This window comes from Oratosquilla oratoria, chromosome 11 (genome assembly GCF_046742065.1).
Source record: "Oratosquilla oratoria isolate Oo_2021 chromosome 11, ASM4674206v1, whole genome shotgun sequence".
Lineage (NCBI taxonomy): Eukaryota > Metazoa > Arthropoda > Malacostraca > Stomatopoda > Squillidae > Oratosquilla > Oratosquilla oratoria.
Genome location: NC_134787.1, coordinates 65,976,740 through 65,994,881, shown reverse-complemented (window position 1 = coordinate 65,994,881; position 18,142 = coordinate 65,976,740). Strand labels below are relative to the sequence as shown.

General features: G+C 40.3%; 1 protein-coding gene across 2 annotated transcripts in view; it reads left to right on the top strand.

The window, feature by feature from the left end:
* The window catches only part of LOC143029905 (uncharacterized), a 114,106-nt gene that overhangs the window by 20,183 nt on the left and 75,781 nt on the right, over positions 1-18,142 (top strand). The window contains exons 2-6 of one of the 2 annotated variants that reach the window (XM_076193101.1): positions 4,661-4,866; positions 10,726-10,900; positions 12,471-12,644; positions 12,837-12,980; positions 13,943-14,037. In XM_076193101.1, coding sequence (XP_076049216.1) covers positions 4,661-4,866; positions 10,726-10,900; positions 12,471-12,644; positions 12,837-12,980; positions 13,943-14,037 — 794 coding nt within the window. The remainder of the gene's footprint in view (positions 1-4,660; positions 4,867-10,725; positions 10,901-12,470; positions 12,645-12,836; positions 12,981-13,942; positions 14,038-18,142) is intronic. The other variant, XM_076193102.1, reaches the window with a different exon arrangement.

The window sequence follows — 18,142 nt, the reverse complement described above, 5'->3', positions numbered from 1 at the left end:
TGGTGTGGTTGAGTGATGAAGAACCTCGACCTCAGATTCTGAAGGAAGGATTTCGCAGCAGGAAGCGCCTTTTCACCATCTTCTTCAATTCACAAGGACCAATGTGTGTGGATGTAATGCCTCAACAGTGTACTATCACAGCCCAGTACTACACTGATCACGTCCTTCCTCGAGTCCTGGAATATCAGGCCAAGACTGCACCAACCCGTCGCCGATCGCGCCTTTTGCTGCACCATGACAATGCTGCCCCCCACAAAGCTCGCCTCACTGTGCAGTTCCTGGAGCAGCAGGGGATCACACTTCTCCCCCACCCACCCTACTCGCCTGACCTTGCTCCCTGTGATTTTTGGTTGTTTCCAAAGATCAAGGGTGCGATTGCAGGGAAGCTGTTTCATCGCATCCAAGATCTGGCGCGAGCAATCAATTCAGAGCTACGAGGTATATCGGCTTCTGAGTACCGTGAGTGCTTCATGAAGTGGCGAAAGAGGATGGAACGTTGCATAGAGGCAGGAGGGGAGTACTTTGAAGGAATGTAGGCCACTATTTGGATTTACCTCTGTACCGTGAAAATATATGGTATCACTGTCATTACTTTTTGATCACCCCTCACGGTGTATATATATAGATGTGTATATATATGTATATATAATATATAATATATATGTATATATATATATATAATATATATGTATATATATATATATAATATATATGTATATATATATAATATGTATATATATATATATAATATATATGTATATATATATGTAATATATATGTATATATATATATATATATGTATATATATATATATATATATAATAATATATATGTATATATATAATATATATGTATATATGTATATATATATAATATATATGTATATATGTATATATATATATAATATATACATGTATATATATGTATATATATATATATATATATATATGTATATGTATATATATATATATAATGTATGTATATATATATATATAATATGTATGTATATGTATATATATAATATGTATGTATATATATATATACATATTCATACATATACATACATATATATATACATATACATACATATTATATATATATACATATATTATGTATATATATAATATATGTATATATATATATGTATTTATATATGTGTATATATATATGTATATGTATATACATATATATGTATATGTATATATATATGTATATATATGTATATATGTATATGTATATATATATATATATATGTATATATATATGTATATATATGTATATATGTATATGTATATATATGTATATATATATGTCTATATGTATATAAATATATATATATGTATATATATATGTATATATATATATATATATGTACATATATATGTATATGTATATATGTGTATATATATATGTAGATATATATATATATATATATATATATATATGTATGTATGTATATATATTTACACTGAATGGTTCCCAGTGATCAATTATTATCTTTTTTCAACCACAAATCACTTTTAATTCCATGCCATCGCAGTCGAGACTGAAGAATCGCTCGATGGAGGCATTCGTTGGAAATTGAAACGTGGACGAGCCGAGGATTCGAACCCAGCTAACCCGTAACAAAGTTACAGTGACTTAAACCAATGCGCTATCAAGAGAGATATAAGTTGAGTACGACTTTCTTATATTGGTATGCTCGAATTACATACACCTACACGAAATATCGCGTTCAACCCACCTCCGCTATGATATTGGCACAATCACTCCTTCATACAGTCTCCTCTTAGCATCCATTCCCAAATGTCTATTCCTCATTACACTCTTCAATCCACCAAGGCATTTACTCGCTTCTTTCAATCTACATTCTACCTCCACCTTCACTCCACCTTTTCCTGCCACATTTGCATCTTTTTTCCTCTCTTTGTATGTCTAGATATTCACTTCTCAGTTTGATGTATGTTTGCTATTTAGTCTCATTTTTGTCTCTTTTCCATCTTTTCCAAGCTTTGTCTCTTCTATCTTTAGCATCGCTACACTTTTTATTATACCAGCACTTTATGTACTCCCTTTTCTGTTTCTGCTTAGGCACTTTGTCTGTTCCCTCTTTGTATGTTTCTTTGAAAATGTTCCATTTCTCTTCAGTCCTTGTTTTATCATTTGCAAATTTTTCCCGACAGGCATTTTGATTTATTTTTTTAAAAGTTTTACAAAATCAGTTTTGTTGTACATTAATCTACCTTCTCTATACATTAATCTACCTTCTCTACCTTCTTACCACATTTTGTTCCTTAAGTTCGATCTCTATTAGTATGTGGTCACTCTTTCCAATTGGTGTTTTATAGTTTATTTCTTCCACCATTTCAGGTTCAGAGGTGAATATCAAATCTAGTCTCGATGGTTCTTCATTTTGTCTAAATCTAGTATTTTCTTTAACCCATTGCGTCATTGTGTAATCAATGGTCATATCCAGTAGGACATTGCCTCAGAGTTCCTCTCCACCTCCCAATGTCAATTCTTCCCAATTTATTTCCTTTGCTTTAAAGTCACCCATAATTACTATATTTTCTCCATATTTCAATGTCTCGGTTAATTCATTCTTTGTGTCATCTAGTAATTTTGAGTGTTCGCTGTTGGTCCAAGTCTTAGTTTATGGTGGCACATATACAACTATAAACCTTCTACTTTTCATACTGCTGTTTTCAACTTTAACTATGATTAATTCCACATTATCTTTTCCTTATGTTGCCTTTATTACATTTAGGTCCTTTCTAGTCAATAGCATGACTCCTACTCCCTGTTTGTCCATCCTATTTCTTGACCAAAGGTTGTAAACCTTGTCCCACCATACTTGATTATATAGGACCTTTCAGGTTTGTCTCTGCAATTCCCATTATGTCGGGTTTCTCTATTGACAAATAGTCGTTCATTTCATTTAACCCCTTCCATACGGTGCCGCATACGTAGGCGGCATGAGGAGCAAGTGGATATGTGAGGCTGCCATATCGGCGTCTTGATTATATTTATTGTAGTTGCCCCTGCATAATGACATACTCTCTAAACTGTCTTCATCACATTTTCTATGGTTATCAAAATTCACGGGTGAAAGAGAGAACGATCGATATAAGCGGTGACTATATTTTATGATGCGAGTATTATTACGACACATCGTACGTCTGGCAGCTAATGCTGCCCACGAGATTTTGAACCATACTGAAGAGGTTAATCCTGAAATTATGCCGTCCATATTTGTATATGCCACTTTTAATTGTTTCTTCTCCTTTTTGGTTTGTTTCCATTTTTCTGATGTACCATTTTCTCAGTCTCAGATGCACTCTCCAAAAAAACTTGTATTTTTTTCCCATCTCCGTTTTTTTCTCATTTTTTTCCTTGGCTTCACTTCTCAGTTCCCTATCTTTCTCTAATTCCTCTGCATTCATTTGTGTGTGTGTGTATTTACCTAGTTGTATTTTGCGCGAAGGGGAGCTACGCTCTTGGTGTCCCGCCTTTGTATCTCGCAGTGTCTAGTTTGCTTTTAAACTCATGAATGGTTTTTGTGCACACTACTTCCTTGTCCAGTTTGTTCCAAGTGTCGGTAAATCTAATTTAGCCAAACTCTCCTCATATGACAAGTTTGCGAGTGCAGGTGCCATTTTTGTTGCTGCTCTCTGGATTCTTTCTATTTTCTTTATATTCTTTTTGGTACTGGGTGACCACAATGTCACCGCATATTTTAGTCTAGGCCTTATCAATGTGTATATATGGTTATAATGAAAATAATGCATCCATTTTATTAGTTCTCTTATGCTGGAGAATTGGAGCCCCAAGGAAGATGATCACAGCCAGTGGTTAGGTTCATATTTATTCAGTGAAGAGATTTTGTGTTGCTGTCTAGGAATGAGTGTGGGACAGTGTAGTGTAAGGTGCTCTGTACTCTTTGTGTGTTAATGTGTTTGGACCTGGGGGAAGTAGAGTCTGTTGCCAGACTGATTCCATTTGGTCCTGTTGTAATGCATTGCAGACAAAACAGAAATAGTCACAATACAAACACAAAAAAAATCATGCAGTATTATAAACATCTACATACCTCCCTCCACATGTATACAAACAAATTACACACACCAACTACAACTACTTAATATTCCAGACCACATACTGGTAACCTGAATGCACACCACCCAATATAGCTATACACACAGACTGCAGATCAAACAGGAAACAAAATCATAGAACAACTCTCCAATCTAAACATTCTAAATTACAGAGTACAGACCAGTAAATAACCTACCCAGCACAACCAAGAAGTAACTTCCCCCAGACATATCTATGTGCTCACCTTCACTCCAATCTCTGCATTGCTTCTAACCCAGGTAATGGGTGGAGGACAGAGAGCCCTTCATCCACAAGGAGCTAAAATAAAAGAAAAAACAAATGGGTGGGGATGAGTGGCTTGTAGGTGAATTCAATTGCAATTGGCACTTATTTTAGAGCTGTGGGTCTAGTATAAGTACAAGGGATCTGAGGCAACAGATTTATTCAGTGGCTGGGAGTATATACATGAATGGACAGTGTTTACCTAATTGTTGCATAATTAAATTATGTCCATAATCCTTTTGCTTCATTTTCTAATGAAAATAATTTTCCTTTTCTTGTGTAGCTTGCTGAGCAGCCCTGCCCTCCATATGTTCCTTCTGCACCACCTTCAGAACCCAACAGCAGCAATGACACACGGAAAGGCAAAGTTCGAGTACGGGTGAACTTAAATTTGGTTGAGGCTGCCAAAAGACTTTTACACTTTCTTGCCCAGGTGGACAAATGTCGATATCTCTATAAGGGAACAGCTGTGCAGAGAGCTATTGTAAGGTAGGTAACAATAAATTTTTACACACACACACACACACAGAAGATACATGTCCAAAAGAGGAGAAATTAGAAGGCTAGATTTTGTATTGCTACCTTAATTGATGTTGACTGCATGATCAAGATTGACATTGGATTATTTTAGTCAATTTTAGCACCTTGTATTAAGGTTCTTTTAAATTTATTTATGTGTTAAAGGGAAGGAAGCGATTTACACAATTGTGAATTAAAAACATTGATTCTGAAGTGGGACCATGGGATAGATGTGGGAGAGGACCATCTGTTGAGTCCTCATCTCCAAAGCCCGTTGGCACTCTCGCTTCCCTCTGGGGGTGCAGCCCCTGAGACTGGCATTCTGTCTTTAGGCAGGGCCCAAGATTTCTATCCACTTTTTCATATAAAGAGAGCTGTGAAATGACATGTGATCTGTCTCCTCCTCCTCTTCATTCCTCTTCCTCACTTCCCCTTCTCACACCTCCTCCTCCTCCATTCCTTCCTCTTTCCCTTCCTTCTCATCTGCTTCCCATTCCTCCTACTCCATCCTCCCTCCTGCTGCTGCAACTTTTAGCATAGAAAGAGCCCCCGACTCCCACAACACAGACAGCAGACCAATGTTCCTTCCCAGAGTGTGTGCCAGAGGGCCTGGAGACGCCTGGTGAGAGAAATGGGAGATGTTATTTCATTGTTTGATTCTCTTTGGCTCTGTTTTCCCTCTCCTCCCTCCCCTCCCCCTCCCCCTACCATTTCCTTTCTCCATCTCCCATTTTCATACCTCTCCCTCTCCTCCCTCCCCTCCCCTCCCCCTCCCACTACCTTTCCCTTTCTTCATCACCTTTCCCTTCCTTTCCCCCTCCCCTCCTTCTTCCCTACCCCTTTCCCCCTCCCTACCTCTTCCCTACCCCCTTCCCCCTTCCCCACATTCCATCCTCCACTTCTCCTTATCTTCTCACCCCCTTTCCCTTCCTTCACCTCTCCCTCCCTTCCCTTTCTTCATCCCTCCCCCTTCCCTACCTTCACCACTCCACCGTTCCTTCCTTCACCCCATCCTCTTCCCCTTCTCCTTTCCTTCTCCTTCCCTTCTTCCCTTGCTCCTCCCTGTTTCCTTCCTCCTCGCCCTCTTCCCGTTCCTCCTCCCCACCCCCTTCCCTTCCTTCTCCCCTCCTCTTCCCTTTCCTCCTCACCTCCCCTTTCATTCCCTCCTCACCTCCCCTTTCATTTCTTCCTCACCTCCCCTTCCTTTTCCTCCTCACCTCCCCTTCCTTTTCCTCCTCCCCTTCCCTTCCTTTTCCTTTCCTTTCCTTTCCTTCTCCCTTCCCTTTTTTTCTCCCCTCCCCCTTCCATCCCTTAAACCCACCCTCCCTCTCCCCTTTCCATTCTATTTTCCCTCTCTCCTTGAGCCTCCCCCACGTCCCCCTTCCCATTCCCTCATCCCCCTCCCCATCTCCTCTCTCCCTTCTCCTTTTCTTCCCTTTTCCCTTCTTCTCTTCCTTTTTCCTTCCTCTTCCTTTTTCCTTCCTCCTCTTCCTTTTTCCTTCCTCCTTTTCTCACTCTCTTTATTCTTCTTCCACTTTTTCATTCATGTTTCTCCATTCCCCTTATATTTTCTTCTTCCCCCCCACACTCCCCCACCCCCTTCAGCCGTTCTCCCACTTCCCTGATTTCCACTTGGTTATCAAGAAATGGGGAATAAATGTGAATATATTGCTGCCCATCCAGGAGTGTTACCCTTGCTCCTCCTCCTGCCTCACCACCTACCTCCTGACCCTCTTCCTCTTCCCCTCACTCTCCTCCTCCTGAGCCTCTCCCTCCATCTTCCGCTTCCCCTCCTCCTTCTCAAGCCCTTCCTCCTCTTCCTCTTGACCTCCTTCCTACTCTCCCCTCTCATCCTTCCTCCCCCTTTCCCTCCCCTCTCACCCTCCCTTCCCCTTCCCCTTCTCCTCCCCCTTCCCCTCCTCCTCCCCCTTCCCCTTCCCATCCTCCTCCTCCTCACCACCACCTTCCACCTCTCCTATCCCTCCTCCTAACCCCCACCTTTTCCCCTCCTTCGTCCTCCTCCTCCCCTTCTTCCCTTCTCCCATCTTCCTCGTCATCCTCTCTGCCTCCCTCGTCCTCCTCCCACCCCTCCTCCCCACTTCGTCCTCCTCCTTCTCCACCCTCTCCTCCCCGTCCTCCTCGCTCCCCAGCTTTCCCCTCTTCCTCCTCCCTCTCCTTTTCCCTCTTCCACCTCTCCTCCTCCCCTCCTTCCACCTCTCCTATCCCTCCTCCTAACCTCCACCTTCGTCCTCCTCCTCCCCCTCTTCCATCTTCCTCATCAACCTCTCTGCCTCCTCCCTTGTCTTCCTCTTACCCCTCCTCCCCACTTCGTCCTCCTCCTTTCCCCCCTCCACCCTCTCCCCCTTCCTCCTTTCCCCTCTTCCTCCTCCCTCTCCTTTTCCCTCTTCCTCCTCCCTCTCCTTTTCCCTCTTCCTCCTCCCTCTCCTTTCTCTTCCTTCCCCTTCCTCTTTCTGTTCCAGATATTGTTCTTTCCAATAACGATAACTAAGTAACGGATGTATATGGACAGAAACACGGCACCAGTGGTCATAGTACTCTCTCGTTTAACATCGCATGTAACATTGAGCTGCAAAAGAGTTTCTAGAAAATAGATCTAGAAAAAATAAGAAAAATACTTGGAAATACTATCCGGTAAAAAAAATACGGATTACATGATGTTGAACAAATTTGGGATATATTTACTCAAAAGCAGTCGATGAATGTGTTGCAATGCCAAACCCAAATGGTGGAATATCGAAATTAAAAATATTATGATATCTAAGAAACGTGCGTATATATGCAAATCAACGCAAAGCCAAATAGGCAGAATAGAGTACAAAAGATTTCATCGAGAATCTAAAAGACTCATTAAAAACAGTAGGAATTTACAAGAACTGCCTGTACATGTAAAGAAAAACCAAACGAATTTTTCAGATATATCAGAGGGAAAAAATCGAGCACAATTGGCCCCTTCCAATCAGCAAAGGTTAAATTGTAACGGACAATAGGGCAATGGTAGACTGACTAGCATGCGTCTGTGTTTATTGAGGGCAGCATAAGCGAACAGCAAGTCCTACCGCGACAGACCCGTACGTCCAAATAGCACGGACATGCAGAACATGATGTGATTCGTGTTATAGATAAATTTAAAGTGTGCAAATCGACCAAATAGAACTTACCCAAGAATACTTTAAGAAATGTAGGAAGAAATCTGCAGGCCCCTCAGTGTGATTTTTAGCTTATTTTTACAACCTGGAAGAGTGGCAAATAATGTGCCCCTGTTTAAAAAGGGTGACAAATCCAACCCAGTTAATTATCGGCCAATTAGCCTTACATCAGCTGTGTGCAAACTAATGGAGTTAACCTAGAGAGCCAAAATTGTGGAATTCTTGGAGAAAAACAATATAATTAGAGATACACAACATTGTTTCCGTAATAAGCGCTCTTGTCTGGCAAACCCTCTCGACTTCTTGCATTTTATTTATGGGATGTATGAAGAGGGGAGAGCAGTTGACTCTTGACTCTCAAAAGGCGTTTGACAAAGTCCCACACAAGAATTTGTTAAGCCTATGGCATAGTAGGCCATATTCACCAGTGGAGAATGGCTGTCTGATCGTAAGCAGCGTGTTGTTTTGCATGAAAATGCTCCGACTGGTGTTGTGTAAACAAGTGGAATGCCTGAGGGTGTTAGATACTATACTGTTTCTGATATGCATTAATGACTTGGATGAAAATGTAAAGTGTGGATTATCTAAATTTGCAGATGATACCAGAATTACAAATGAGATTATATCCATAACTCAACACGATGAATTACAAAGTGATTTGAACACTTTGTGCGAATGGGAAAAAAAAATCCAGATGTTTCTCTAGATCAGCATTTCTCAACTTTTTTTTACCCATGCGTAACTTTTAAAATAAATTGCATGTCTCGGGGAACTCCTGCGCAAAAAAACAAACAAACAAACAAAAAAACGTATACCATATCTTTCTCATTTCATTTTCATTATAATAATAGGTTAGATAGGATGATGTCTATATTACATTATTACAATAACCAAGAATATGTCGTGCGTGTTTAATTATATTACTTATATTAAATTAAATAAAAAATCAAAAGTGCATTAGCTTATCTCACTTGTTCTCGCGGAACCCTTAGGACCTTTTGCGGAACCTTAGGTTCCGGGGAACCCTGGTTGAGAAACGCTGCTCTAGATAAACGTAAAAGTACTTCATATTGGTAATAGTAACGTCCAGACAGTATGAATGGCGTACAACTGGCACGTGTAGAACAAGAGAAAAACCTTGATGTGATCTCCAACCAAGCTAACAGTCCTCGGAGGTCATTAAAACTTCCAATAAATTGATTGGAATTATAGGTAGATATTTTGAGTTTAGAACTGAAGAAATTGTTCCTAAGCATTATAACCCCCTAGTCAGACCTAACCTAGAATACTGTGCACATTGCTGGCCTCCGTTTCCCCCACCTGTTCCTAGTCTAACGTCTTCTCTCTTTACTCTTCCTCCTCCTCTTTCTGTACCTCCTTTCTTACACAAACAGGTAACGCGACGACCGGTTGGGAGGGATCGGGTGAGAGCAGCAGCAGCAGCAGTCACAGGAGTGGATAGTGACCCTATAGTCGTAGGAGGAGGGGAAAGAGGGATGGGAGGGTTAGGGGGGGGGGTCATTGTGAAGGTATTTCAAGGGATCAGTGGTGTGTGTAGGGGGAAGGGCAGGAACGAGAAAGTCGATGGGGTGACGAGTGGGGAGGATTTTCAAATAGAGAAGGATTGTTGACAAATCGGATGGTTCGAAAGTCTTTCTCCAGACCGGATTTTTTATTTATAGCTAGGGAGAGAGTGGGAGGTTGGGAAGTAGGGAGTTTATATGCATTCAGAAGGGCGATAGGGGGAAGGGAGAGCTTTGCAAGGATGGAATGAAGGGATTAGACGCCGACAAAGAACGAGCCAACTGCGGCATTGGTATTTCCTGTTAAGAGACTAAAAATGGAAATGATTTATTTTCTCGGTGGAGGGGGGTCATAAAAGCCCACATTTATTATGATAAAGCGTTCGGATGCAGAAAAATAAATGGAAAATGAGTAGTACCCGGTAAGTAAATGGACGAGGGAGTAGTGACGAAACTAAAAACTGAAACTGGTATACTATTGGAGTCTGAAATCTTTTGATATTTGATGTAAAAATTGTGGATTCATTGGAATGGATGGTGGAAGAAATTAGCATATTTGAATCGGCACATGTATACTACGTAGAGAAGGAATGTATGCTTTCTGTGTTGTTTATATGAATGGTAAGCGAGAGGAGGGGTAGAAATCCGTGGGGAAAGGGAAATACAAAAGGAGTTAATGTAAATAACAGTAGAGATGAAGGAAGGGAGCAACAAGTCAAATGGATCGTGGAATTGAACCCTACTTCGGTAATGTTGACTCACATAGAGTATGTGAACGAGTCAAATAGATGTACTGTAGATTAAAGAGTTGACAACTTGCAGCTGCCCCCCCCCCTTTCTCCTCCTCCTCACCACTAACATAAAAACGTCTAAAATGTGACAATACAGCAAACATTTCTTCGCAGATATCTATGGAAGAGTGTTGAGACTGCTGCCGAATACAATATTGTGAATCAGCATGTTTTCTGTTAGTTAAGTTTGAGGTACCAGTTACATACTCTTATAGCACATAACACATCCATGTAGCATTTGGGAATGCATTTTTGATTCATTATGGATGCTGAATATTGTGTGCAGATAATTAAGATTGGGAGATATTTATGTCTGAAAGTCGACAATTTGTGGCTTTTGTTTTACAGATATGAGAGGTACTGGCTACCTCTTGCAGCCAAGCATGGAGGACAGCACTCAATAGCTCCACCATTAGATGTACACTGGGTGTGGCTTGTACACCTCCTTGCTCCACAACATTATGTACATGATGTCACTGCCATTACAGGCACTTTGGTAAATCATAGGCTGCTTACTGCACAGGTAAGCTGTTCAGAAACTATATTTTCATTTCCAGATTAATCAGTCAGTCCCTCAATTTGGTTCTCTTAAAGGAAACCAGCGACAATCACCAGTTCAACCCCCAAGTCACTTAGTGAAACAGTTTTATGGAGATATGCTATTTATATAGTTCTTATCCTGTATACTACTTGTTAAATACAATTACACAGAAGATGAGTGACTTCCCTACTTATTTAAAAAAATTTAACCTAGAGAAAATAGTTCAACTATTATATTTATTCTAGCTGCTTGTAAACAGATGTTCATAGATGTCTCTTAACGTTCAGTTGTCATTACTCACTTTTTTCATTGAGGTATATTTCCAGCTTGTACTAAATCATCTAGGCTATTCTGGAAGTTTATGCATGAAAAATGAAACTTCTCATAGATCTAAGACTAAGTTATTTGTTCTCCAGTTATCATATTTGATTTTAAACTTGTGCATGGCTCTAGCTTGTGCTTATCAGCTGTTGGACTACTGCATCAGTTTTTGCATCTGTGTGAAAAAAACTTTCATCCTTCAGATATGTGGACATTCTCAAATTTTAACCAGGGTTCATAATCTCATTATGCCCTCCTATCTCAAATCATGAGATCTTCTGTGTCAGATTTGTCCACTTCATTTCAATGACCTGAACACTGCAGTGAAGCCCCCTCTCTCTCCAGTCCTTCAGCAATAGCGGGGCCAGTGCTTTCAGTTTCTCCTTATACAACTCATCTGCAAGGTTGGAAATCACTGATTGCCATTCATTGTATTCTCTTGAACTTGCTTATATGTTTCACTTTGTGTGGGGACCTTACCACAGTATATTCCAATCTTAGATGGACTAGGGTCTTTGATTTTCATCACAGTGAAAGACCACCTTTATATTCTTCAGTAATCTGTATATCACTCGCACACTCTTACTGATAGTTCTCCTAGATCTTACTCATCTTTTACCTTTGTAATTGACTTGTTTCCCATAGAATGATTTGGTGATGGTCTTTGTATTAGTGTCTTTTTCCAATACTTTGTATTTCCTGGCATTGAAATTCAATTTCCACTCTTGGCTTTTGGCATATATGGTATCCAAATCTTTCTGCAACAGCAGCCAAGTCCATCTCATCTTACTGTTCACATGATCTTTGTGTCATCTGCAAACATGTTTGCATGACTTGTGCTATCCTTCATGTCATTTACTTAGCTAAGGAGTTGCATTGAGATACAAGAAGACATTGACCCATGTGGGACTCTAGTAATCACTGTCCTCCATCTTAACATAATGTCTCTCACTACTGCCATTGTATATTTGTACTTTTGGAAACCTCTTATCCATTCAAGTTTACTTCTTAGTCCTCCAATATGTTTCAATTTCCATAGTAGATGAGTATGAGGGATTTTGTCAAAGGCTTTCTCTAGATCTAGGTACATGCAATCCATTCCACTAGTTATTTATTTATTTATTTTTTTCTATATAAACTACTTCTTGTACATAATGCCATTTCATCTCTTTATACTTTGACCTCCCAAATATAATCATAATTAATTTATATATGTCTTTGCATTCATAAGGCATTAGAAAAGGCTCGTGATAAAGGAAAGGAATTCTGGGAACAAGCTTATGAAGAACCCTGGAATGCACAATCCTGCAGTGAAGAGGAATGCTCACCACCATCTAGCTACTCCTCAAGAATTACCTATGATCTAGAAGCAGCTGTTGGAAGACAGAGTGCTTTCTATTATCAGGTATAATTTTGGAAGGAAATTATAAGCATTTCATATCTTGCCACACATCTACTCAAAGATTCTTTTACTTTGTGTTTGCCTTCATTTTGTTTTGTTTTGTACTACCTAATCACCTTCTATTAATCAAGCTTGGAATTTGTCATCATATTTTTATGATGATTGAATTCAAAATCTTCCTTGCTTGTCTTGCAGGTGTCCCTTCCCCATTACAGAAGTAAAGGCTTTCTCCGACACAGTGAAAAGCGCTACAAACAATTCCTGTGGCTCAAGAAAAATAAACCTGATACTTTTTTAGTTCCTTGCTATGACATGGACATTGTTTGGCATGCTCACCAGGTACTCTGCTTATGATAGTTATGTTGTTTAGGTTTGATGCAACACCTTCACATTTAGTTTCACATGCTTTACTCTGTTTACAAAATGCTTTTGCTCATATTATTGCCCATGAGTTCTTCCCATGCTTTCTACTCCATAGGCCTAGAATATAAATTTCTTTAGCAGTGATAGATTATTTGCATTTGCTCACATGGAAAGTGCATTTACTTGTTCTAGTGATTATATATATCAGTAGATTATTGTCTGGTTGTGTGTATAGATAGATATGTTGCTGCTCTTCTACAGTTGCAAAATATTTTTAGATTAATGTGTTGTCATTCTAGTGTTGAATGTTTAGTTAAAAGGAAATAAGTATTGTATGATACCAGTCTATACATCACCTAAAGATCTTGTTGGGACCAGTGACTGGTACCTTCTAGTAGTGGTCCTGCATTATGCTCAGCAGAGAGATCTCCCTGCTCCCCATTATCAAAACCCATCAATCCCCTTGTCTCCATCTGGAGTTGCAGTCCAGAGGGGCTGGCATTCAATCTGTAAACCAGACCTAAGATCTCTTTCTATCAGCTTCAACTGTATTTCCTTCACTTTCTCTCATAAGGAGAGCTGACAATCAGTGACTACTCCACACTTACTATTTTCATCTGGTGACATGGAACAGTCACTTATTAATATAAAGCAGACAACAGTCCAAAGAGTCTTCCCAGGGAGATCTGTGGGAGGACCAGAAGACTATTGCCAGTCACTATAGGTCTGTAGGTTTCCCGTCAGCAAAACTCTACAATAATTATTATCGTTATTCTTCTTTTATTTAGTTGTACAAGTCTGTACTTTGACTCATTCACACCCCTCCTCCCACCCCAAATAAGTGGGGAAAGACCTTTAGTTTATATATAGATATATAAGTTTTTTAATTTAGTATTTTCCTCTTCTGTTTGTCAATAGAATTGTTACTGTCTTTACAGGTCCATCCTGTGATATATAAAAATGACACAGAAGCAATTATTGGACATATGCTTCCACATGATGATTCTGTCAATGACAGGTCTCCAGGCTCCAGGTTAGCTTGTTATCTCTTTACATTATCATGTACTGATTAATGAATGAAAAATAAAGTAAAACTTAGTAGGATATAAGTGCATGGGAAAATGGTTGTTTTGAGTAATGTGGGACATTTCTTTTGTGGAAACATAGATTAAGAAAAGAGTGATCATGAGGAAAGGATTCTGGCAGGGAATGGAAGAGGTAGATAGGATTTAGAGAGGAAGAGGGGAAGAGTTCATGAAGAGGAGTTAAGGAATGAGACATGCATGAAGAAGTAGTACCGTATTTTTCGAACCATAAGGCGCGGGCAAAATCCTTAAAATGGGGTGGTGCGCCTTATCGTGAGATGCGCCTTATGTGTGGTTTCAATGCAAAAAAAAATGCCTCGGACAGTGACGTACTATTTTGACACATTTCGTAGCTAGCCTGCTGACGGCAACAGTGCATAGGCCTAGCAAAAGTTACAACCAAGTTATAACCAAGATGCATGTATCTTGACAAGAAAATTGCAAAAACTTCGACAGTTTTCGAGTCCATGCCACCGCATTCATTCACGCTATCATGGCTATGACATGATAGCGTCCACAACACAGACAGCCATTTTGCATTGGTCTAGTCTCGCTCCACTCCGACTGTAGTCATTTGGGTATTTTTTTAGTTTCGACCATGGGCGCAATATAGCATACATACATACATATACCAAGGCTTTTTCCCCCTTACTAGGGAGGTAGCCAAAAAGGAAAAGGCATAAAATCATTCCCACCCATTCCATCCCTGAAAACACTCCATACCCCTCCCCTCCCCTCCACCCTCCCTCCCATCTTAATTATTAATTTTGTAAATTAAAATGTATCAATGTAATATGCAATTTTGTGGGCGGAAATGAAAATAAAAAATACCTTGCTACAAGCAAATATGCTAATGAATGAAGTCGGTAGCATAGGATCGGGACGCCATCTTGTTGTCTGTCAATTGACGGCCTCGGTACTAACGACAGTACCTCGCCAGGTACATTTTCTTGAAGGAATGTTATGGAGCGGAGATGCATGCATTCCTTCAAGCTGCAAGAACTTTGTATACCCCGCACGCTGAGAGAGTGGTTAATAAGCCCGCCAATGTCTCTCACGACGATGACAACGAGGACGAGCCAGATGACATTTAATTTGCAGGTAATGATTTATTAAACACAGGTTAGGTTAGGTTAGACGAATTAATCATCCTTTCATTTCTTCGACGTCGGAATCTATCATAACAAGCATGGCGTACCATTCGTCTGACACGACTTTTTTACTTACGAAATCTGTTTTAGCACCTTTTGTTTTTTATTTCCGCTCACAAAATTGCATATTACGTTGATACATTATAATTTACAAAATTAATAATTAATTTTCTATTGCTATATTGTGCCCATGGTCAAAACTAAAAATTTACAGTCATTTGTAATAAATCTTGTGTTTTTAAGTGAATAGAGAATTCCGGGAATAAAACTGCTAATGTTGGTTTTATTCCCCAACATTCCCGTAACGTGTTTATGTTGTTTTTTAGGGGTATTGGCAGGGCAGACCATCCATGGAGGTGGTCTGATTTCACTGACCAATATAAAAAAATATATAATTTATTTTTATAATTTGCTAAATCCCAACCGATTTTTCTCATTCAACAACGAAAATGTTCAGTTCTGAATGCACTCACATATGCATGATTATCCGATGACGAGACCAGGTGCGCCTTATAGTCAGGCGCGCCTTATGTAAGGACGGGGAATAGCAAATTACGGGTGCGCTTTATGGTATGAAGCGCCTTATGGTCCGAAAAATATGGTACCATAGGATTGGGAAAGGGTATCAATTCATAGAAGAGGAAGTAAGGAGATACCACTGAATTAGACTGGTGTCCTTACCAAAATGATAGTGAAATGGTGTAAGAAAATTGTGAAAGATTGGCAAGTTAAACACCTTGAAAAGTTAAACATTTTGGTAGACCATCGGTTTGGCTTCAGATATATGAGACCATGAATGTGGAACGTATTATGTTTTTACTTGAAAGTGGTTGATGTGTTGCAAGAATGGATTGTGTCTTCCTTGATCTAAAGTGCCATTCTTTCCCTCTCTCAACCTCTCAGCACTCCTGACACCATACCCACCATTATCTCAGACTCTCCTTTCCCTTTCAGTTTCATTGAAAGGAGGTACAATTGAATTAAAATGTCTTGTTAAAGATAAGAGCATTAAGGGTGAGCGACTGGAGGAAGTGGATAATTTCAGATACTTGGGTGCAAATGTGGCAGGAAAAGGTGGGGTGAAGGTGGAGGTAGAATGTAGATTGAGAGAAGTGAGTAAATGCCTTGGTGGATTAAAGAGTGTAATGAGGAATAGACATTTGGGAATGGATGCTAAGAGGAGACTGTATGAAGGAGTGATTGTGCCAACAGCACTGTATGAGGCAGAAACATGGAACATAAGAGAGGAAGAGAGAAGGAGTTTGAGATGAGGTGTCTGAGAAGTATGATGGGGGTTACTAGGCTAGATAGAGTGAGAAATGAGGAGGTGAGGAGGAGAACAGGGGTGGAAAGGGAGCTGGGAGATAGGGTTGTTGAAAGAGTATTATGGTGGTTTGGACACATGGAAAGAATGAGTGGAGAAAGACTAGTAAAAGAGGTGTGGAAGGCAGATGTGAAGGGAGTGAACATGAGGGGACGTCCTAGGATGAGGTGGAAGGGGTGAAGGGGGCTTTGGGGAAGAGGGGAATGTCTGTTGAGGAAGGACGGGAGAGGACAGAAGACGGGTGAATGGAGAATGGTTGTATATGGATGATGATGTGGTGCATGAGGTGGAGTGGGTGGGGGGGATGGGGGGTGGGGTAGTATGTGTGATCAAAATTTGACGCAGCCCGATGGGATTTCTCCCCGTCTTCTCCTTTTATGCACAGAGGGACGGAGAGGGGGGGTTGCCAATATAATGAAGCAGCCTTGCCGTGGATGTGCTGTGTCTTGCGACACTGTTTCTGACCCAGGGCAGTGGACAAGGTGCAGGGATGACCCGTCATCCAGGAGGTGCTAAGATAAGAGGGAGGGTGGAGAGATGTGGAGTGTATGCAGGGATGGAATGGGTGGGAATGGTCTTATGCCTTTTTCTTTATGGCTACCTCCTTTGTAAGGGGGAAAAAGCCTTGGTATATGTATGTTAAAGATAACATCCAGGAACTTGATACTGAAATGGGAGTTACAGCTTAACCCCTTTGTTACTGAAGGGTGCACATGCATCTGAATAAAATTGCCAATTGATGGTCAGAATAAACAATAAATGACTTCAGTACAGAAATATGAAGGGTGGGAAAAATTGTTTACACCTACAATAAAAGAAATGAGAATGACTTGTTGAATAATAGAACAAACACTGGAGAAGCTAACTGAAAGAAGTGGAGTGGACTGGTCATCAGGACAAAAGTAAACTGGTGTCAAAGAAGCAGTTTGAATTCAGAGGGGATTAGAAGAAGACATACATATACCAACAGATTTTTTCCCCTTACAAAGGAGGTAGCCAAAGTCGAAGGGATAAATCCACACCCACCCATTTCATCCCCACATACTCCGTTCCCATTCACTGCTCCTCTCTCCCTCTTTTCTCGGCTCCCCCTGGATGACAGGTCATTCTTGCATCTTGCCCATTGCTCTGGGTTGGAAGCAATGTACAAGACATAGCACATCCAGAGCAAGGCCACCTCATTTAATTAGCGACCTCCCTCTCCATCCCCTCATGCACACACAAAAAAAAAGAAGAAGAAGAAGAAGACTGGGAGAAACCCCATCAAGCTGTATCAAAATATCATTCACACATACTCCCTCATCCCCCATCCCCCACCCACTCCCTTCCTTGCATCACATTATCATCCATACACAACCTTTCTTCACTCACCCCTGTCTTCTTCCTTCTTCAACAGACCTTCCCCTCTTTTCCAATGCCCCTTTTTCCCCATCCATCCAGACTGAGGTGGTTTGGTCATATCAAGAGATGTACAAATCAAAATGCTTGGGTAGAGTGAGTTGGAGAACATGTAGACTTAAGTGAGAACCTGTTTCATGAGAATGGTGCACTGGGGGTAAACTACCTGTAGTAGTATTG